We start from the raw sequence: 21,832 nt of genomic DNA on the forward strand, positions 1-21,832 counted from the left end.
CACGATGCTGAAATGCTCTCTGAGGCTGAGTCCTGAGATTAGGGGGCAGGTGGCAGAGGGCTAAGATCTGGACAGCAGTCTTACCCAAGTCAGAGCCGGGTGCCATGAAATGTCAAGAAGTGTCAGGGGATGCTGAGCCCAGGGAGCCACAGCTGGGCAGTGACCTGTGCCCCCGCCAACCCCCGTCCCAGTGGCAGCCTTGGAGCTCAGGTCCGTCGACCTGCAGAACGCCAGGAACAACCAGGAGCCTCACACACAGGAGATGGGCCTGCAGTGGCTCATCATGCGCCACGGTGAGTCCTTCACAATCCAGCTGCATTTCAACCGACGCTTCCACTCTGGGACCGACTACATCATCTTTGTGGCTGAGACAGATGACCCCGCCCCTCCCCAAGACAAAGTTCACCTCAAGGGCCCCTGCCTCTCCTTTCTGAACTTCCACATTTTTTTTTTTTTTTTTGTGGTACGCGGGCCTTTCACTGTGTGGCCTCTCCTGTTGCAGAGCACAGGCTATGGACGCGCAGGCTCAGCAGCCATGGCTCACGGGCCCAGCCGCTCCACGGCATGTGGGATCCTCCCGGACCGGGGCACGAACCCGCGTCCCCTGCATCGGCAGGCAGACTCTCAACCACTGCGCCACCAGCGAAGCCCTTGCCTCTCCTTTCTGAACCGCCCTCCCATCTCTTCTCCTGGGACCCCGGGGACCCTATTAGCGCTGTTAAGAAAAGATTTGGCCAACTCAGCAAACTAAGATTGTGATAATAACAGACAACTTTTAAATACACAAGAGGCACTATGCTAAAAATTCACACACACTATCTCATTTAATCCCTGTGACAAGACTTTCAGGTGGGTACTACTAAGATCCCATTTTACAGATTGAAAAACTGAGGCCCACAGATCGGAAGTGCATGGCCAAGGACACCCAGTGGCAGTAAAAGGATTAGCAAGTGGTAGGAGAAGGTAAGGGTCCTCCCAGTTCCTCTGAAATCGTGTCACATAGATTTTGCACCTCACTTTGGGGTCATTCTCTCTTACACAGGACCACAGCCCACCGAGCTGCTGGGAACCCGAGCCACCTTCTTGCTCACCCAGGCCCGACAAGGCAATGTCTGGAGTGCTTCTGACTTCACCATTCATGCCAACTCACTCTTTGTCTCCCTTTTCACACCAGCCAATGCAGTCATTGGTCCCTACACTCTGAAGATGGAGATCTCTCAGGGCCCTGGTCACAGCACAACCCACCCTCTGGGGACTTTCATCCTGCTTTTTAACCCTTGAAGTGCAGGTATAACTTGCTCACAGGTTGTAATTCTAACTGATCCATTGGGAACACTCCGTGAGGATCTACTTAGAAAGCCCTGAAGATAAAATGCTGCACATCTATGCAATGTGTTACCATGTACTCACTAAAAATCATCTTTACAGAGAATTTTTAATGGCATGATGAAAATGTTCATGGTGTGATGTTAAGTGAAATCAGTTAGGAAATGGAACACATATGATTCTAATTACATATATGTGCCGAGAAAGAGAGCACAGCCAGAATACAGTAAAATGTAACGATGGCTGTTTCTGAGTAGTAAGAAGGGGAGATCTTCATTGTCTTCTTTCTGTCATCCATATTTTCCAAATCTCTATGAAAAGCTTGAGGCTTTTATAACCAAGAAAAGATCATCTTTTTTTAAAGTATAGATTATACCGCTGGCCTCTAGAAAAGCACACAAGCTTTTAAGGGGTCCAGTCTTGATTTCTATTGCCATCAACCCATTGCTTATCTGATTATCCAGCAAGATACTGCCATTACTGTTTTTAATTTTATTACTGTTTGTTTTTTGGTTTGGGGCTTTGCCCCCTCTGCTATTCTTAACTGCTCAGAGGATGACGTCTACCTGCCAAGTGAAATACTGCTGCAGGAGTATATCATGATGGACTATGGCTTTGTTTACAATGGTCATGAAAGAGTCATCACCCCCTGGCCCTGGAACTATGGGCAGGTAACACTGTCACCTGAAGTGGGCCTTAGACAACTCTATTAGGTTATGAAGTGCCACTAACAGAAGTCAGGATGTGCAGTGCTGGACCAATGTCCCTTCCAGTGAGAGGCACAAGGAGGGAAGGGGAGATGTCTTTCCTTCTCAGTTTTTAATATTTTATGAAAAACTTAAAACATGGAGGTTCAGGCTACTATAATGAACCTCCATGAACCTCTTACCTTCAATAGTGATCAATTTATGGTGTATTTTGTTTCATCTAATCAGGGATTTGCAAACTATAGCCTGTGGGCCAGATGTGGCCCACTGCCTGTTTTTGCATGGCCCAAGAGTTTAGAATGGTTTTCATACTTTATAAACTGCTGAAAAAAAGAATTTTTTAAAAATAACACAGTCGGGCTTCCCTGGTGGCGCAGTGGTTGAGAGTCCACCTGCCGATGCAGGGGACGCGGGTTCGTGCCCCGGTCCGGGAAGATCCCACGTGCCGCGGAGCGGCTGGGCCCGTGAGCCATGGCCGCTGAGCCTGCGCGTCCGGAATCTGTGCTCCGTAACGGGAGAGGCCACAACAGTGAGAGGCCTGCGTACCGCAAAAAAAAATAATAATAAAAAAAATAAAAAATAACACAGTCATCCCTTAGTATTTGCGGAGGATTGGTTTCAGGACGCCTCCACAGATACCAAAATCCAAGCATGCTCAAGTCCCTTATATAAAGTGGCATTGGCCGCTCTCACCTTCTGAGATGGCCCACGCTCTGTCTGTAGAGTGTGTTTCTCTCTAAATAAATCCACTTCTTACCTATCACTTTGTCTCTCACTGAATTCTTTCTGCCATGAGACATCAAGAACCTGAGCTTCATTAAGTCCTGAAACCAGATACTGAAACCCCTGCCAGGTGGGAGAAGTTAACTGTATGCTGCCACAACTGGCAGGATGCAGGACCGGTTGGAACCAGAAAGTTGATGATGCTGACTCCCACTTACCTCACACCAACCAATCAGAAGAAAGTCCATGAGCTGATCACACCCTCCTCTTTGAACCATTACTGTAAAACTCCTCACTACCCCCTCCAGGTCGGGACACTCAGTTTTGAGAGCATTAGCTCTCTGTGGCCCCCTTTGCTTGGCAAAGCAATAAAACTATTCTTTTCAATTTCACCCCCCACAAAAATAAATAAATAAAAAAATAAAGTGGCATAGTATTTGCATATAACCTATGCACAACTCATGTACTTTTTTTTTTTTGGTGGTGGTACGCGGGCCTCTCACTGTTGTGGCCTCTCCCCTTGCGGAGTGCTCCGGACGCGCAGGCTCAGCGGCCATGGCTCACGGGCCCAGCTGCTCCGCGGCATGTGGGATCTTCCGGGACCGGGGCATGAACCGGCGTCCCCTGCATCGGCAGGCGGACCCTCAACCACTGCGCCACCAGGGAAGCCCTCCCATGTACTTTTAAATCATCTCTAGATACTTACAACACCTAAAAAAATGTAAATGCTATGTAAATAGTTGCTGGCACTGTGCAGCAAATTCACGTTTTGCTTTTGGGAATTTTCTGGAATTTTTTTTCCCTAATATTTTTGATCCTATTGGTTGAATCCATGGATGTAGAATCCACGGACACAGAGGGCCAACTGTATTTTGTGATGTGCAAATTATATGAAGTTCAAACTTCGGTGTCTAATAAACAGCATTTCATTGGAACACAGCTATGCTCATTCATTTAGGTATCATCTGTGGCTGCTTTCATGCTACAATGGCAGGATTGAGTAGTTGAGACAGAAACCCTATGGCCTGCAAAGCCTAAAATATTTATTATCTGGTCCTTTACAGAAAAACTTTGCCGATCCCTGATGTATTCTTCCCCATTCCTCGCATCTCATCACTGGATTTTTGGGAAGCAAATTACCATATCATTTAATCGAGTAATACTTCCAAATATAGTTCTAAAAGATGATGACTCTCTGAAAAACTGAGCCACAATACAGTATTATAACTGAAATAATGAACAGCAATTCTTTAATAACACCAAATATCCAGTTAAGGTACACAGCGGGGGACCTTTGACTCTGGGCAACTTTTCTACTCTCAACCACCAGCCGTGGCTGGGATAGTTTCTCTCCACCTCCCACTGCCTTCTCAGCCCTGTCCACACCCACCGGGAGGGAAAAGTGGGTTGGGGGTAGGAAGCAGGGAGCCTTGCTGAGGAAGATCAGGTTCCCTGTTCTCCAACAACTTGTGTAATTTTTTGAAACTTAGAAAAATACCAGGGTATTTGGTAGCCAAAAGGGTTACGACACATGTAGCAAATACATGTTGTAGCTGTATGTCATGAGTGTACACTGGCTTCTCCTGTGCTCACACCATCAGCACTGAACCCTCTACCTGATTTGAAGGTTCTCCACGCTCTTCCCCCTCTCCTCACATGCCTGGCCTTATATGTATCCATCCGATCTCTTCCTACTCTCGCAAGTCCTCCAGGAGGAAAATCTCTGAGCCTCTGTCTCTGGTACCCATCACGCCCAAAGACCTTGGGTGAATGCCTTCACCCTGCTCTCTTCCTGTCTACCTTGTCCTTCCAAGCCCACCGGCTCCAATAGCCTTCTCTGATGCCTTCAGCTGACTCGCATCTTTCCAAATTCCATTTGCATTTTCCATCAGAAACACACAGGTTAGTTCTTCAAAATTCTGAATCTTAACACATTCCCAACTTGACTTACAAGCTCTTTGAAGGCAGGAACTTGTCTGATATTTGGCCCCACCCCAAACGTCGGTGTTACTGACTTGGCTTCAGAATTCTAGACGTTTTTACTCTTCTCTTTGTTCTTCCTTGAAATCCCCTGGAAGTTTGAAGAGGACATGATAGATATCTGCTTTCAGATTCTGAACAAGAGCCTGTACTTCTTAGAGAACCCAACCAAAGACTACTCCCAGTGGAACAATGTGGTGTATGTCTGCAGGGTGGTGAGCGCCATGGTAAGGCCAGAAGCTTCCCCGGCCCTGCCTGAGCTCCCTGCCCCCCCTCCCCCCACCGCACCGCGAAAACCCACCTGTCTCTCCTCTGCAGATCAACAGCAATGATGACAGCCGTGTGCTGCAGGGGAGCTGGAGAGAGGACTACTCCCAGGGGGTCAGCCCACTGGAGCGGACGGGCAGCGTGGCCATCCTGTGACAGTGGGCAGCCAGGGGCGGGCAGCCTGTGAGGTATGGGCAGTGCTGGGTATTTGCAGCTGTTATGGGTACCAGTGAGTGAGGGGGAGATGGGAATGCAGAATCACTTATTGACTCTTCGTGATAACTCTTCGAGGTTGGGCTGGGATTATCTCCACTTCACCTGAGTTGACTGTGGCCTGTCCACAGCCCCATGGCTAAGGAGTGGTGGTCACTTGACTCTTAACCAGCACACTCTATAGTCTCAAGGAATCCTGCAATAACCAGGGAAGGTGTGACCTGCTGCAATCACTCTTCAGTCTCCTTGATGGAGCAGTTAGGCTATTAAAATGGTCACCTGGTCCCAAAGTGGAGGCAAAACTGGCTTGTTTCTGACACCTGCTCAGGATTCTCAGCTCAAGGTGAGCCTGGAGTCAGGGGCAGGTTGAGGGAAGCTTGAGGTGCAAGCAGATAATCTGGAAGCCTGATCTCATCTGTGGGCAGAGCTGGTGGCTCCCAAACACTTCTCAGAGAGATTCTTGAGGAGTTACAGTTAGAGATTGACTACTTTGCTGACTACCCTTAAGGAGCATCCATGTTTCATGCATTATCAGTTATTTACAATTTAGTCCCAAGTCATTGATCAGATTATCTGTGAAGATGAGGGAAAGATGGAAAGCACTGTGGTGCCTGCCTATCTTCCCCCAAGAGGCAGGAGTACCTTGCACAGTGCTGCCTGTTACATTGTGATGCTCAAGAAGTGTTTACTGAACCGATGTGTTGACTCTGAGTTGGAGAACGAGGGAGCACAGAATGGGGAGGACAGAGACAGGGTCCAAAGACAAAGTTCTAGACTTTTCTGAGAGGGGCAACATAGCTTGGCAGTTATGTACAGGTGCTACAGACAGTGGAGGGGTATAAATATGAGTGTTCAAATCAAGTGACCTCATTTTGTTCATTTGTTTTCACGGGAAAATGCTCAGCACAGTGCCAGTATTTAGTACAGCCAAATTTGCCTTGGACTAGGCAGGTGTTAAGGAGGAGGGCTCAGGCCTTTAGACCCTGCAAAGAGAGGGAGAAGGTCTAAGTCTGCATCTTTGCTCCACCTCCGAGCCTCTCCCCACGGCTAGGCCCTAGAGTCTACGACCTTTGAGCGAGGGGAAAGCTGCTCCTGCCAAGTTGCCTCTGGCCACTGGCAGCCCTGGTCTAACTCTCACCAAGGGTTAAGGGTTTGTGAAAGCCCAGGAGCTGTGCTGGCAGTGGATAGGCGACTGTGGACAGGTGGCGTCCTTTGGGGATCTTCAATGAATCGAAACAAAAAGATTGGTCATTCTTAATAGTCCTCTTACATTTCAAAGCATTGTAATCCTCCCAGCAGCCTCAGCGGGCACCATCTGCTCCTAAGCAGGACAGGGGTGGGATAAACCTCTCTCTAAACTCACCTTGCTTGCTTCCACACCTGGCTGTCGGCTTAATTTCATCTGGCCCTGGTCAAGTGTGTGTGGTGGTGGTGGTGGTGGGGATGACGGTGATGTAGTGGCTGCTTTGTGTGATTCCTAAGACGCCACAAGAGGGTGCTGTTGTCTTATCAAAGATGGTCATTGCCTCGTACATGCAAGGTTCCCTTCGTCGCTGTCTTCCACATATCTCCATAAGTCTATCTGGCTCTTCTATCTGTGCTTTGATTTCTTTCTTTCCTCCAAACCCTTTTATTTGAGTATAATTACAGATCCAGAATTTCAGAACTGAAAATCATCTAGTCCAACTCTTCATTTTGTTACATATAAGAAGACTAAGGGCCAGAGAAGTTAAGCCAGTTACCTAAGGTCACACAGCTTCTCTTCTGGCCACAGCATAGGTCTAATTTTTTAAATTTTCTTTCCAATTATCAAATGTTTAGGTTCTCTTTTTTTAGTTTGGAAAGCTGCTGAATGGAAAAATCCCTAAATGATAAATTGAGTTGTTGTTAAGTGACCCTCAAATGATTTCTTTCTCCTGGTGGAATGGAGACTATGGATAGGGCAGGTAGGCCACAAGGTTCTGGGCCTGGGTGAGGTGCTCTGAGGATAAAGGAGTGACAGGTATGGATCTGCAAGAATCTTGGCCTTTTCTTCTCCTCCAGCTTGAAAGTGAGAAAGTATGCTCATGAAACCAATGATTCTTCTTGAAATACACTCAGTTAGTCCCCATGCTTTTCTTCTCTTTAGTAATGAGATGCTTAGGTGTTCCAACCCGTGTCATTTCCAATTTCCATTCTGCATACAATGTGGATGCAAACTTGACCATCGACACCTACTATGACCAACATGCAGAGATGCTGCCAACTCAGAAACAAGACAAAATATGGTAAGGGGCACTGTCTCCTACAGGTCTCTGCTCCGTTCCAGGTAGGGTAGGAAAATTCTGGCCTGATGCTGTCTGGCCTTGAGGAAATATTGCCCCGTACATTGTTGCCGATGCTCAGAGAATAAGTTCCCCAGCCAGAAAGCTGTTCTGGCTAATCAGAGCATCACATCAAGTTCATTTCAGAGATAGAAGACTATGGGATAATGTATTCTGAAGCTGGCAACCAAATGAATAGGTCATGTCTCCTCTGAATACTGACCTCAAAATCTGTTTCATCTTACTCTTCCTTCTTTGAGCCTTTCTGTTTCAGAAAACAGAGCACATTTCTCTGTTTCTCTGTCAGGGCAAAGCCAGGACTAGCTGCCTCTGCATATTTTCTTTGGTCTCTGCTGACTTCTCCTCTCCCTGCCCCACTCCCTCTCTGTAGGCATGTGTATATACGTCTGTGTGTGTCTCTGTGTGTCCCTTTATTTTTGGACCTCTAGTTGCTTCCTCTGGTTCCTTTCTCCTCTGCTCTACCCCACATCTGATTTCCTGTTTTTGCTTTTCCAGCCAGTTTCCAGGTGAGACCTTTGAATTGTATGAGAACTAGCTGCTGTCCTTGGAGCTCCCTCCCTCTCTGGGCTCCTCGAGGGCTGAAACTTCTCTGGGTCAATGAGCAGTAGTGTATCTAGGAAGGACATGTCACTTGTGTAGAATTCTGTCTGTGAGCACGTAAGCTGAATCTAATCATGAAGAAACAGCAGGCAAGTCCAAAATGAGGGCCACTCTGATAAAAATAAATAAATAAATACTGTATTCAAAATGTCAATGTGATAAAACAAAGCCGGAAGAACTCTTCCAGATCAAAGGACACAAAGGTTTTTGGTCAACTAAATGCCATGTGTGATCCTGGACTGGGTGGAAAAGAATGCCACAGAGCTGCAGTCCCCAACCTTTTTGGCACCAGGGACCGGTTTTGTGGAAGATGATTTTACCACGGGAAGGGTGGGGCGATAGTTCAGGCGGTAACGCAGGCGATGGGGAGCAGCAGATGAAGCTCCACTCGCTCGCTGCTGCTCACCTCCTGCTGTGCGGCCCAGTTGCTAACAGGCCACGGGCCGGTACCGGGGGTTGGGGACCCCTGCCACAGAGGACATTATTAGCTGACAACATTGAAATATAGACAGTAAAGTAGATAAAAGGATAGTATCAATTTTTTTTTTTTTTGCGGTATGCAGGCCTCTCACTGTTGTGGCCTCTCCCGTTGCGGAGCACAGGCTCCGGACGCGCAGGCTCAGCGGCCATGGCTCACGGGCCCAGCTGCTCCGCGGCATGTGGGATCTTCCCGGACCGGGGCACGAACCCGTGTCCCCTGCATCGGCAGGCAGACTCTCAACCACTGCGCCACCAGGGAAGCCCGAGGATAGTATCAATATTAAATGTGTGAGTTTGATAACTGTACAAGAGTACACAAGGGAAGATCCCTATTCTAAGAAATCTCCATATCCACACTGAAAGAAAGCTAGTGATAAAGCAAAGGGGGCAAAATGCTAACAATAGATGAACTGGGTATATGGGTGCTCTTTGTACTATTCTTGCAACTTTATTATAAGCTTGAAATTACTTCCAAATAAAATGTAGAGAAAATAAAGGAAGAAACAATGATACAAAGCACTCAGTATAGGGTTTGATACCTGGCAAATCCTCTGAAAACGTGAGTCCTTTTCTCCTTACTGCTTTCTCCAGGAATTTCCATGTCTGGAACGAGTGCTGGATGATCCGGAAAGATCTCCCTCCAGGATACAACGGGTGGCAGGTTCTGGACCCCACTCCCCAGCAAACCAGCAGTGGTGAGAGCAGACCATTGTGAAAGGGTCTGGGCTCTGTGGGGACGCCGGTCAGGGTGACTGACCCCATGAGCAGGAGGCCAGAAAGGAACGATGCCTTTCCCACTTCATCCGCTTTCCAAAGTTGTAGCAGAGACAACTTCGGGTCAGGGGTCTAACTTTGCCTTTGACAGTTGGGTGAGCTGATGAGTCACTGGACCTCTCAGTTGTTTCCTCACCTGTAAAGTAGAGAAGATGAAGGTGATGACTGCTGCTTCCCAGGGTGGCTGTGAGCATCAGATGAATTAATGGGAACTGGAGAGCACCCCATGGATGAGGGTCATTAATGCCACTGCCCCTCCCCATCCCATCTCCCTACCTCTACCTCCCATGGCCAGGACCCGCTGGCCCTGGTCCATATGTCAGCAGCCAAGTTAATGGTCCACAACTCCTGTTCCCTGAACAGGGTTGTTCCACTGTGGCCCTGCCTCCGTAAAGGCCATCAGGGAAGGGAAGGTCCACCTGCCCTACAACACCCCATTTGTGTATGCTGAGGTGAACGTCGATGAAGTCGTTTGGCTGTTGGGGGATGGCCAGGCCCAGGAACTCCTGGCCCATATCATCAGTTCCATCAGGAAGGAAATCAGCACCAAGATGGTAGGGTCAGACCAGAGCCAGAACATCACCAGCTCCTACAAGTAGGAGGGCCTGGGGCCCCAGTTTTTCAGGGAAGGGGGCAGCTGTAACCTCCTTTGTGTTGCCTCCCAAAGGACATGAGGATGGCTCTCACGTTGAAACCATCACCACCTAACCACTGCCTCCGCAAAAGATGACAAAAGACACCATCCAGTGCTTAAAATCAGGAACTCATTTAACCCAAATTTTTGGCAACTCTATGAGGCAAGGAAATATCCCTGGGCTATATGTGACTGAACTGAGCACCAAGAGATGAAGGGACTGTGATAGAGCAAGGGTTTGAGCCCAGCACCAAGCAACACCAATCCCCTCGTTCCAGCCATGATGCTGTATTGTCTCCTTAGGCAGCTATTCTTTGTGGCTGAGGCTTCGGGAGGGGACCTGGGAGTTGCTGGGTGCCTTGTTTCCAGCAAGAAGTTCATTGGTCCTCCTGACCCCTCCCCACTGATGTCTTTCCTGGCTCTCCTTTCTGTCAGGATCCTGTGAGGAGCGATCTGTGTTCATGAAGGCCTCCTGGAAAATGCTGGGCCCTTGGAAGGCCTCTTCACCCTTCCTGGACCTGCTGGGGTCTGGGGGCTTTGAGGATCAGCTGGCACAGCTGCAGCTTTACCTGACCAGAAAGGCTGAGTGGGGCCAGGACCTGCTGCCGAAGCTTAATGCTGGGAGTCTGGCAGATAGAGCCCAACCCCAGGGGCCCATCCGCCTGGTGGTGCATTTCTGTGCACAGACCCTGCTGCACGACGGTGGCACCTGGGAGCCCCTCTGGAGACAAATAGTGCACTTGACCCTGGACTTCGGGGAGGGTGAGTATGAGGCAGGCCTGGAAAGGCACATACAGGGAGGGAAGCTTGGGGCCATGAACAAGGCACCCCCCACACACACGCACGCACACACACGCATGCACACACACGCACGCACAGAACACACACGCGCACACACACACGTTGGGCAGTGAAGCTACTGTTGGCAGGAGATTGAATGTCAGGTACTGTACCTCTGATGCCATCCCACCAGGTGAAACACAGCAGTGACCTCGGGGGGTCAGGGGCACAGGGTAAGCACCATCTGTCTCTCTTACACACACACACAAACACTTTCACACACGCACATAGACTCACACTCATATTCTCTCTCAAACACAAACTATTATTTCCTCTCTCACACATACACGTTTTCACTCTCTCTTTCCGAGACCCATTCCTGGACTCAAGATGTATTTTGTCTGTGCTTAGAGACACAGTGGCTGCTCTTGCTACCCTACAACAATTATAGAAACAAACTGGTGGATGAAAAGCTGATCTGTGTGTCTGGCATCGCCAAGGTGGAGGAGACAGGGAGGTCCATGCTGGTCCTAAAAGATATCTCCCTGGGGCCTCCCCACTTATCTACTGAGGTAAGGCATCTGGACAGAGATGGGGGCCAGGGGCCCTCTGACTCACCTAATTCAGGGGCTGGGGGCACAGCAGCTAACAAGGCACAGTCCCTGCCTTGGACACCAAACAGGTGATTAAAGTGCAGTATGGTGTGGTCCCTTGCACTCTGTGCAAAGGGAAGGCTTCCCAGAGGAGGTGACATTTTACAGAAGATGCACAGGAAGACACTCTAGAGAAACGAGGTGGAGTTGAAGGCATTTTAAGTAAGGAAGTAGCTTTGCAGAGGCAAAGAGACAAGAAAGGTGGTATCTGGGAGACAGAATAGAGAAGACAGGTTTGAGAGAGACTCAGGCCAAATTCCTTGTCACCTGATAAGACAGGGGTGACAAGGAAGAAGGAAACAAATGAAAGGTGAGCCTCACATTTCACGTTCAGAGGCTTGAGTGGCTGGCAAGGCAATTGCATGAGGAACGAATACAGGTGAAGGAAGGGTAAATGGGGGAGGGCAGGGATGATCTCCATGTCCTATAACCAGGGTTTTTCTTCCTCTGAAGGCTCCTTTCCCCACTTTCCCCTCCTACCTGAAGGCCTTGCCCACTGCCTAATCCCCACCTGACTGTGCACCTGGTGGATCTGTGAACAGCACCCTCCACCCCCACCAGAAAGAGATGTGAGTGGCTCCACATCATAGACCATCTGGCCACCTGACAGTTTTCACCTGGACATGCTGTGAGGTCATCAGGCCAAGTGATGCCAGGCAGCCTCCATGAGGGGGGAGGGGGTAACAGTGGGCAGAATCACAAGAGCAGACACAAGCCTGGGGCTGAGGTGAGGGCCCTGCCCATTACACAAAGCCCTGGTTACAACAGGATCCAATGCAAACACATCAAGTGCCAAGTAGGCTATTAATTGGTCCCCATTGCTAAGGAACCCCGGGATGATTTGTGTGACCATGCTGGATGCCAAAGCTATTTTGACCTTGTTCAACTTTGGCACACTCACTAGAGTACAAAGGACTTGTTTCTTTTCTTTGAATTCCAGAGAAGTCAGGATGTGTTCTTCCTTCTCCTCGATTCTCTGGTTGAGCCAGAACGTGCCCCCAGTATGATCTGGGTGGTCAGGTCATTTCAGTTCAACACTCGTTTACCAAATATCCATCATCTGGCTGGTACTGTGCTAGGCACTGGGGCTCTAGAAGTGAGTAGGATGGATCCCTGCCTCCCACTCACAAGTCAAGGCCATGCTGCCCTATGACACAGACCTCACATGTGATGCACTGAATACACCTGGAGAAACTCAGGGTCTGCTAATGTATATGAAGACAAAGCAGCATGGGAGGAAGATCCTGACTGGGGTCTAGGACACCTGGGTCAGGTCCTTCTCTGCCATTAACATATCCTGCAACTTGGGCCTCAGAATGACATCACGAGTGGCACATGGATGGCACACATGACACCACTTCCTTATCCCATGCCTGTGTCAGACACTACTAATCAATCATGACCCTCTCACTGGCTCTGGATTGTCCTCAGGATCCTTTTTAACACACCATTCCTATCAGCCACAACTAACGGATTGGAGCTGGCACTTAAGTTGAAATCTAATTGCCATCCTGAGCTAGATGACGGGGAGGGAAATAGATTTCACTTGGTGCCAATTCCCAGTTGGTGGTGGCTTCCAGTAGTACTGTGAGCTCCTAAGGCAGGCCAGTGTATGTGTTAACCGTGAATACTGTGGGCTCATGTTCTCGCCCCTGCAGCGTCTTCGTGCTAAGTGAGCAGTCCCTGGTGGTCATCAGAGGGATGGGGAAGTGAGGTAGCTGAACTGAGTGCGGACATGAGGCCAGTTGCCCATGATATCCCCGTCTTCTCTCCACACAGGTGCCCGAGAGGGCCGAGGTGGGCAAGGCCCTGAGAGTCCACATCACGCTCACCAATACCCTCTCGGTGGCTTTGAGTCACTGCACAATGGTTCTGGAGGGCAGTGGCCTCATCAATGGGCAGATAACAAATGAGTAAGTACCATGGCTATCCACCTGCCTCATGCTGGTTTTAGATAAGGGGATGCCTCGTGGGGTCATAGGATGGTCATAGTCTCCTGGATGCTGCCTCCTTTCCCCCACCTTCCCACCTCCTTGGGGAAGGTTGAGCTCAGTGGTGTTGAGGGTGCGGGGGTGTGGGATGTGCTACCAACGAAGAGAGGAAACCAGATCACCCACCCAAGCAGTTACTCAAGGCTCTAAAAGGCCCTTTTTGACTTTCAGTCTTGGAACTCTGGTGGCCAGACACACCATCCAAATTCAACTGGACCTCTAACCCCATCAAAGCCGGACCCCACCAGCTGCAAGTCCTCGTCAGCAGCAACAGATCAAGGAGATCAAGGGCTACAAGTACATCTTCGTTGCTGCAGGAAGGGCTTCTTGAGCCTCACACCCACCTCCTCAGGCCTTCCCAGTCATCCAGCCACTCCCCCGCCCCCCTCCTGACACCCTCTGGGGCCCCCGTACCCCTCCAGGCCCATTTTGCTCTCTTCTCCTCCTGAGGGTGTGGTGTTATCTTTGCTCCTTCTCTGTCCTCTTCCCCCCCTGCCTGGGGGTGAAGGAAGTGCTGTTAGAAGCACTGTGCATCTCGGGAAGAGACAATAAAAATGCTTTATCTATCATCAGTGTTCCTTTTTGTGTGCTAACAAGCTACTTATTGCTACTGGCTGCTCCTCTCAGCCTGACTGCCACCTGTGTGGCTGGGCCCTCCCTGCTCTTCCTGTCTTCTCTCTCCTCCTGCAAGATCTGCAGCCACAAAATAAGTGCAACGTGATCCCCTCTAAACCACCCTCTCTGGAATCCTAGATCCCAGGTCTCTCCATTTAAATTGTCTTAGTGAGCCCGCAAGCAGAGGCTGGAGGGAGGTCTGGGGAGGACGGCCCAGACATGCTGGGAGGACACTGTGGCCTGCGGGGACCGGCCAGAAGCTGCTGCCGGCCTGAGAGCCTGGGGACAGTGGGGCAGGGCCCACTCACAGGGGTAGCGGGCTGCCCCCCAAAACAGGCCCCCACTTTCCCTGACCCCATCTCCCCTTCTTGCTCCCTCACCAACTCCCTCTCCTCAACCTGACCTCCTCAGCCTCTCTTCCTTCATTGTGTGTGTTTTTGTTATTTTAAGAACAGGGAGCCACTCTTTTGTATTTTCTTCCTGTGATTCTCTAGATCATTTGTGCTCTTCTTAGATAATTTGGAAAGTACAGAAAAGTGAAAAGAAACAAAAGAAAAATCACCGATAGCTTCCCCATCCCAGAAGAAATCTCTGCTAACATTTGACACTTATCTTTCTGGTCTTTTCCCCCCTTTCACTGTGTTTTTGAAAGTTATCATTACATGGCTATCATCAAAAAGACAAGAGATAACGAGTTTTGGTGAGGGTGTGGAGGAAAGGGAAACCGTGTGCACTGTCGGTGGGAGTGTAAATTGGTGCAGCCACCGGGGAAAACAGCATGGAGGCTCCTCAAAAAATTAAAAATAGAACTACCATATGATCCAGTAATTCAACTGTTGGGCATATAACCAAAGGAAATAAAATCACTATCTCGAAGAGATATCTGCACCTCTGTGACACTAGCCAAGATGTGGAAACAACCCGTGTCTGTCAACAGATGAATGGATAAAGAAGATGTGGTGTATACAATGGAATATTAGGCAGCCGTGAGAAAGAAGGAAATCCTGCCATTTGCTACAGTATGGATGGACCTTGAGGGCATTATGCTAAGTGAGAGGTGATTCAGATAGAGAAAGACAAATACTGTATGATACCGCTTATACGTGGAATCTAAAAAAGCTGAACTTGTAGAAACCGAGAGTAAAATGTTGGTTACCAGGGGCTGGAGGCAGGGGATTGGGGAGTGTAAGGCCAACTGGCCCGAGGCAGCGGAACACAATCAGATTCACAGGTTGCATCAGACCGAAACTCTCCGGACCACCCAGTTCCAGAAACTGACCTGGAGACTTTCCGGACCACCCAGTTCCAGGAACTGACCTGGGGACTTTGCACCTGGCCCAGCCTTCCCGCCTTTCGAGGGGCGGGACTAACGGTCCCCCAGGATACCCGAAAAGACCACCAAATAAGGAATACCCTGCGCCCTCCCAGATTCACCACACCCCTTTCCCTTCTTCCCCTATAAAATCTTGCCCAACCCTCGCCCGGGTGCGACTTCTCTGGCCCCTTTCTCTCGGACCAGTGAACCTCGCCCGGGAGCGCTCCCTAATAAAGCTCACTTGAAGCTCTCCTCTGTTTCGCGGTGCCGTTTGTTAAGATCCGACCTTACAGTTGGTGCCGAAACCCGGGAGGGGTACAAAGCCCCGCGGGTTACCGCGCGGGCCGCTCCTCCCCTCCCCCAGGAGACAACCAGGGAACCTCTCCGATCCGGCAGAAAACGGGGTAAGTCCCCCTCCCTTGTTCCCTCCGACCCCCAGAGTCCCTGCCCACCGGACTCCCTGTCCCTAATCGCGGCCGCGTCAGGGACTCCTCCGTCCTCTCTCCGGGCCTCGGGCAACTGTGGAGACGTCCCAATTGCCTGATCGCTCTCCGACCCGCCGGGCCTCGGGTGATTGTGGAGACGTCCCAATCGCCTGACCGCCCTCCGACCTGCCGTGAATTGGAGACTGAGACCAGGGACGCCTCTCTCCCTCTCCATTCACTCAGGGACAGACTGGGGGTCATGAGAACCTCACAATCGAAACCAGATCCTAAGACGCCCCTGGGGTGTCTCCTAGCCAAGATCTCCGTTGCCGATGGCTTATTTTCTATTCCACTGTGACCTGGCCACAATATCCTCTAGACAATTAATCCTGAAGGTACTTTCGATTTTAACATCCTCCGTGATCTAGATAATTACTGCCGCAGGACGGGCAAATGGTCCGAGGTACCCTATGTTCAGGCCTTCTGGTATTTACGCTCCCGCCCTTCCTTCTACATCTCCTACATCCAAGCCCCTAATTTCCTTTGACGATGACCCCTCTCCACTAGCCGACCCACCCGAATCTCTCGCCTCTCCCCCCTCCAGAACTCCTCTCCAACCTCCACCCTACCCTGAAGCGGTCCCTCCTCCTCCCGAACCCGCTCCGGCCCATCCAACCGCTCCCCCGCCTCCCTCAACGGTTTCTCCTCCCACGCCCCTTGCTTCGCCAATTAGTGCACATACACGCTCTCACGACTCCCAAGATCCAAATCTCCTCTGCCCTCTGAGGGAGGTAGCAGGAGCGGAAGGATTAGTTAGAGTTCATGTTCCCTTTTCCCTCCAAGATCTCTCTCAAATAGAAAAGCGATTAGGCTCCTTTTCTGCCGACTCTTCCCACTACATCAAAAAATTTCGCTACTCTCTCAAGCTTACGATCTAACCTGGCACGATATCTTTGTGATCCTATCTTCTACTCTGACCCCTGACGAGAGGGAAAGAATTCGAACTGCTGGCCGAAACCATGCAGATCAGGTTCACCTTACCGACAACTCCATGCCTGTCGGAGCGACTGCCGTACCTGGCACCGATCCAGACTGGACTTATCAGGATGGCCAAGATGGCCGTCGTAAGCGCGACCTCATGATCCAATGCCTCCTGGCTGGCATGCAGGCTGCCGCTCATAAGGTAGTCAATTTTGAGAAACGAAAAGAGATAACCCAAGAACCTAACGAAAATCCAGCTATCTTTCTCAATCGCCTTACAGAGGCTTTAACTCTATACACCCGGCTGGATCCCGACACCCCGGCAGGGGCAGCGGTCCTAGCCACCCATTTTATCACCCAATCAGCCCCGGACTGATTTCCGAAAGAAATTAAAACGGGCAGAAGACGGCCCTCAAACCCCTATTCGAGATCTGGTAAAGATGGCCTTTAAAGTCTTCAATGGCCGTGAGGATTTGGCAGAATCCAGCCGACAGGCTCGGATGCACCAGAAGGTTGCCCTCCAAACCCAAGCTCTTGTAGCCGCCCTAAGGCCGGCCATCTCCCATGGATCACAGCATCCACGGGGTCCGCAAAGGGCAACCCCGCCGGGGGCCTGCTTCAAATGCGGAAAAGAAGGCCACTGGGCTCGCCAATGTCCCAATCCCCGACCTCCTTCTAAGCCCTGTCCCAGCTGCGGGCTAAAGGTCCACTGGAAGAGTGACTGCCCTACGACTGGCCCTCCCTCAGCGTCTCCATGCGGGGGGCAGGCCGACCCAACGGCATTACCATTCGAACTGCTGGGATTGGCTGACGACTAACGACACCCGGACTCGAAGACCCCCATCACCCTCGCCGAGTCCAGGGTAACGCTACAGGTAGCGGGTAAGTCCATCTCATTTCTGGTGGACACGGGGCTACCTATTCGGTCCTGCCTACTTATTCCGGGCCAGTTTCTCCTTCCCAGATCTCGGTCATGGGTATTGATGGCAAACCATCCTTCCCAGTCCAGACCGGTCCACTCCCATGTCATATCGAAGGACTCCCTTTTACTCATTCCTTCTTAGTCATACCATTCTGCCCAGTTCCCTTGCTAGGCCGAGATGTCCTTTTCCACTTAGGGGCCTCCCTCCAGCTGGTTAGACTTGACCCTAAGGTCCCCTCCTCCCAACTCCTGCTTCCTCTTCTCGGCCTGTCTCTAGAACCCTCCCCCTCCTATCCGCCTCTTCCAATCACACCGAACCCAATCAATCCCCAAGTCTGGACATATTTTCCAATCAGTACATTCTTTTTAATAGCTACAATCACTCCACTGTTTGGATGTACCAAATGTTTCTCATTAGTCCCCTACTTATGGGCATTTTGGCTGTTTCTAGTGTTTGTTTAGACAGACAAAGCTACAGAGAGTGTCCCAGCACCACATGTCCGATAATTCCCATCCTCTAAATCTGCCTGGGGGCAGGGGTAGTTCCACAGGCATGCAGACACAGTGTGGGCAGAAGGAAGGGCGAGCCAGGAGGAGAGAGCAGGAAGAAGGGCAGGGAGGGATGAGAGTAGGGAGTGGGTCTGGTGGGCTTTGGGGGCAGAGGCGAGACTCAACCAAGCCTTACTTCTGACTTAAAGGATGCTGAGTAATATTCCATTGTATATATGTGCCACATCTTCTTTATCCATTCATCCGATGATGGACACTTAGGTTGTTTCCATCTCTGGGCTATTGTAAATAGAGCTGCAATGAACATTTTGGTACATGACTCTTTTTGAATTATGGTTTTCTCAGGGTATATGCCCAGTAGTGGGATTGCTGGGTGATATGGTAGTTCTATTTGTAGTTTTTTAAGGAACCTCCATACTGTTCTCCATAGTGGCTGTACCAATTCACATTCCCAGCAGCAGTGCAAGAGTGTTCCCTTTTCTCCACACCCTCTCCAGCATTTATTGTTTCTAGATTTTTTGATGATGGCCGTTCTGACTGGTGTGAGATGGAATATTACTCAGCCATAAAAAGAAACAAAATTGAGCTATTTGTAATGAGGTGGATAGACCTAGAGTCTGTCATACAGAGTGAAGTAAGTCAGAAAGAGAAAGACAAATACCGTATGCTAACACATATATATGGAATTTAAGAAAAAAAATGTTATAAAGAACCTAGGGGTAAGACAGGAATAAAGACACAGACCTACTAGAGAATGGACTTGAGGATATGGGGAGGGGGAAGGGTAAGCTGTGACAAAGCGAGAGAGAGGCATGGACATATATACACTACCAAACATAAGGTAGATAGCTAATGGGAAGCAGCTGCATAGCACAGGGAGCTCAGCTGGGTGCTTTGTGACCGCCTGGAGGGGTGGGATATAGGGAGGGTGGGAGGGAGGGAGACGCAAGAGGGAAGAGATATGGGAACATATGTATATGTATAACTGATTCACTCTGTTATAAAGCAGAAACTAACACACCATTGTAAAGCAATTATACTCCAATAAAGATGTAAAAAAAAAAAGGACGCCCCCGTTTCCCTTCCTCCCTCTCCCTCTCCCCCAACCTTATCCCCAGGGGGCCTGCTGTGTCGTGCCAGAACCCAGAACCCTCAGCATCTCTCACCACCTCTCACTGCCCTGTCGCTGAACGGCTCAGAACTCTTACCTATCAGCCCGGTGAAGAGGCACTGCCACTGAATCAAGGAGGACAGCTGTCTGTCTGTCTCTCTGTTCTCCCAGTCTCTGTGTCTCTCTTACACACACACATACACACACACACACGCATATCTCCCGGCCTCCAAGACTAGGGGTTTCAGACTTGTACTGAGGGCCCCCCTGAGCTGTGGGGAGGAGAGTGATGCCTGTGAGGCCTTCTCTTTTCAGTCTTGTGCCCCACCCAGGTCCCAGGGAGAACCTACAGGGGCTAGGGATTGGTAGGGGCTGAAATCAGGATCAGTGGCTCCCCCATCACCACGGCCAAGATATTGGCTGGGGAGCCCCACACACCCTGTCTCAGGCCACTGCTGCTCCCCACTATGGAGAGGGATGTGCGTGCTCTCAACCATGAACCTGCAGCTCTCACCACACTGGTCCAAAACCTGATAAAATGCATGTCAGCCAGGAGTCCTTCTCCACCAGCGACGCCCCCCCTCAGACTGTCTGAGGCTGCCTTTGAGGAAGGGGGGAGGGTACCATCACCTGAGGCTCAGGCAGGGCTTCCAGACAGTTCCAGGACACTGCAATGAGGACATCTGCCCCCATGGCCTTTTGTTTGTTCATTCTTAACTTTAAAGAGAAAATTCTTTTTATGTCATAAAAGAGACATGTTCATTCCAGGAAATCTAGAGAGCACCAATAGGCAAAAAGAAAAAAAATACTGCTAACGTCTTTCAGAATAGGGTTCAAAATCCTCTGTTCATACACATATGTTTACAACAAAAGTCAATTCGTGCCCTACACATTATGTAACCTATTCAAGCTTAATATATCAAACGTAGATTTCTGTCTAAATATACAATTTTGCACCCATATATTAATAGTGTACAGAATTCCGTGATGGAGATGATCATTTAACTAGTCCCTAAGAACAGGGCCTTTAGGTTGTTTCCAACTTTTCAGTGTTATAAACAGCACTCAGATGAGCAGCTTAAGTATCTAAATCTTTGTGCACTTTCTAAATACTTTGCTTAGAATAAATTCCTACAGAAGGAATGCTGAGGTCAATGCCAACCCCTAGGTTCCAGTTATCTCATTTCCAACCAGGACTAGTTGAGTGTAGCAGAAAGGGAAGGGAACATGGACTCACATGGGCTCTGTGTTCAAATTTCACTCTACATATGTGTGGTTTGGGCAAGTTACTTATCACTCTGAGCCTGTTTCCTCAACCTTGAAATGGGGCTAGGAGGTAAATGTACTCTGTAAACCAAGAAATTCCACCAAAGGTAACTTTTACTTCTACCCCATGTTCCTTTTGAGCCTGTTGCTGGTGTTGATGGGGGTAGGGGATGGGCCTCCCCAAGACACCTCACTCATGCCCTTCTTGGAGTCACCGGGTTCTCTCCCCAGAGCTCAGTTTCCATGGCCCTGGGCCTTCTGGGGGTGGGAATGGAACAGGAAGGGTGGCATGACTTTTCTGCTTTGTGTCCTCCCACTTTGATTCCCAGGAGACGCTGTCTACTTGGACGGTGAACCCCAGAGGCAGGAGTATGTCATGAATGATTACGGCTTCCTATCAAAGGAACAAGAACTGGATCTGTCCCTGCCCCTGGAACTATGGACAGGTGAGTCTCAGCCCTGTTCATGGCCCATCCGGGCCCTGGGCTCCTAGGGAGAGGGGAGGAGGACCAGATGGGAGGGTGCCCTTCATGCAAGCTTCACCCAGAACTGCTGACAAGTGGGGACTAAACGGCACCAGGAAGCTGTGAGACATGACCCCACAACTTCCTGGGAGCTAGGGGAGCAGCCATAGAAAGTTGGAAGGTGTTCTTTACTGATCACGTCTGATTAGGACAACAGGATTTAAGGGGGAAGGACAGCTGAAGGCACCCACTCAGGAATTCCACTAAGTAAGAGGGTGAAGATGAAGGGACAACAGTGACAACGGCCATGATGGCGGCTGGTTTTTTGTTTGTTAACTGTGTTTCCAGCGGGGGCCCAGCTGCCACGCTTACTTAATCCTCACGACACCAGGCGACAGTTCCTAGGGTCAGTTCTGTCACACTGAGGAAAACTTGTGCCCGGAACATCTCATCCAGAAGCACGGCTGATGAGCAGCAGTGCGTCTCCCTCCCTGTTACTATTTGCTCTTTGGTTATTTGCTTTTGAAAAAAAAAATATATATATATATATATTTATTTATTTGGCTGCACAGGGTCTTAGTTGGAGCACACAGGATCTTTAGTTGCAGCATGTGAACTCTAAGTTGCGGCATGTGGGATCTAGTTCCCTGACCACGGATCAAATCCGGCCCCCTGCATTGGGAGCGTGGAGTCTTAGCCAATGGACCACAAGGGATGTCCCTAGTTATTTGCTTTGATTACGTATCTTTTTATTATAAAAGTAACACAGGG

The 21,832-nt window shown here is 49.8% G+C and overlaps 1 protein-coding gene across 1 annotated transcript in view; it reads left to right on the top strand.

Moving 5' to 3' along the window:
• LOC101285190 (uncharacterized) overlaps window positions 1–21,832 on the top strand; it is a 51,901-nt gene that overhangs the window by 7,019 nt on the left and 23,050 nt on the right. Inside the window, 16 exon segments of the mRNA XM_049705853.1 lie at window positions 192–446; window positions 1,004–1,228; window positions 1,879–1,997; window positions 4,835–4,963; window positions 5,055–5,155; window positions 9,212–9,315; window positions 9,758–9,989; window positions 10,332–10,411; window positions 10,464–10,790; window positions 11,220–11,380; window positions 13,241–13,374; window positions 15,676–15,786; window positions 16,798–16,990; window positions 17,154–17,253; window positions 20,927–20,990; window positions 20,992–21,043. Coding sequence (XP_049561810.1) covers window positions 192–446; window positions 1,004–1,228; window positions 1,879–1,997; window positions 4,835–4,963; window positions 5,055–5,155; window positions 9,212–9,315; window positions 9,758–9,989; window positions 10,332–10,411; window positions 10,464–10,790; window positions 11,220–11,380; window positions 13,241–13,374; window positions 15,676–15,786; window positions 16,798–16,990; window positions 17,154–17,253; window positions 20,927–20,990; window positions 20,992–21,043 — 2,387 coding nt within the window.

This window comes from Orcinus orca, chromosome 2 (assembly GCF_937001465.1).
Source record: "Orcinus orca chromosome 2, mOrcOrc1.1, whole genome shotgun sequence".
In the NCBI taxonomy this organism is placed as follows: Eukaryota; Metazoa; Chordata; class Mammalia; order Artiodactyla; family Delphinidae; genus Orcinus; species Orcinus orca.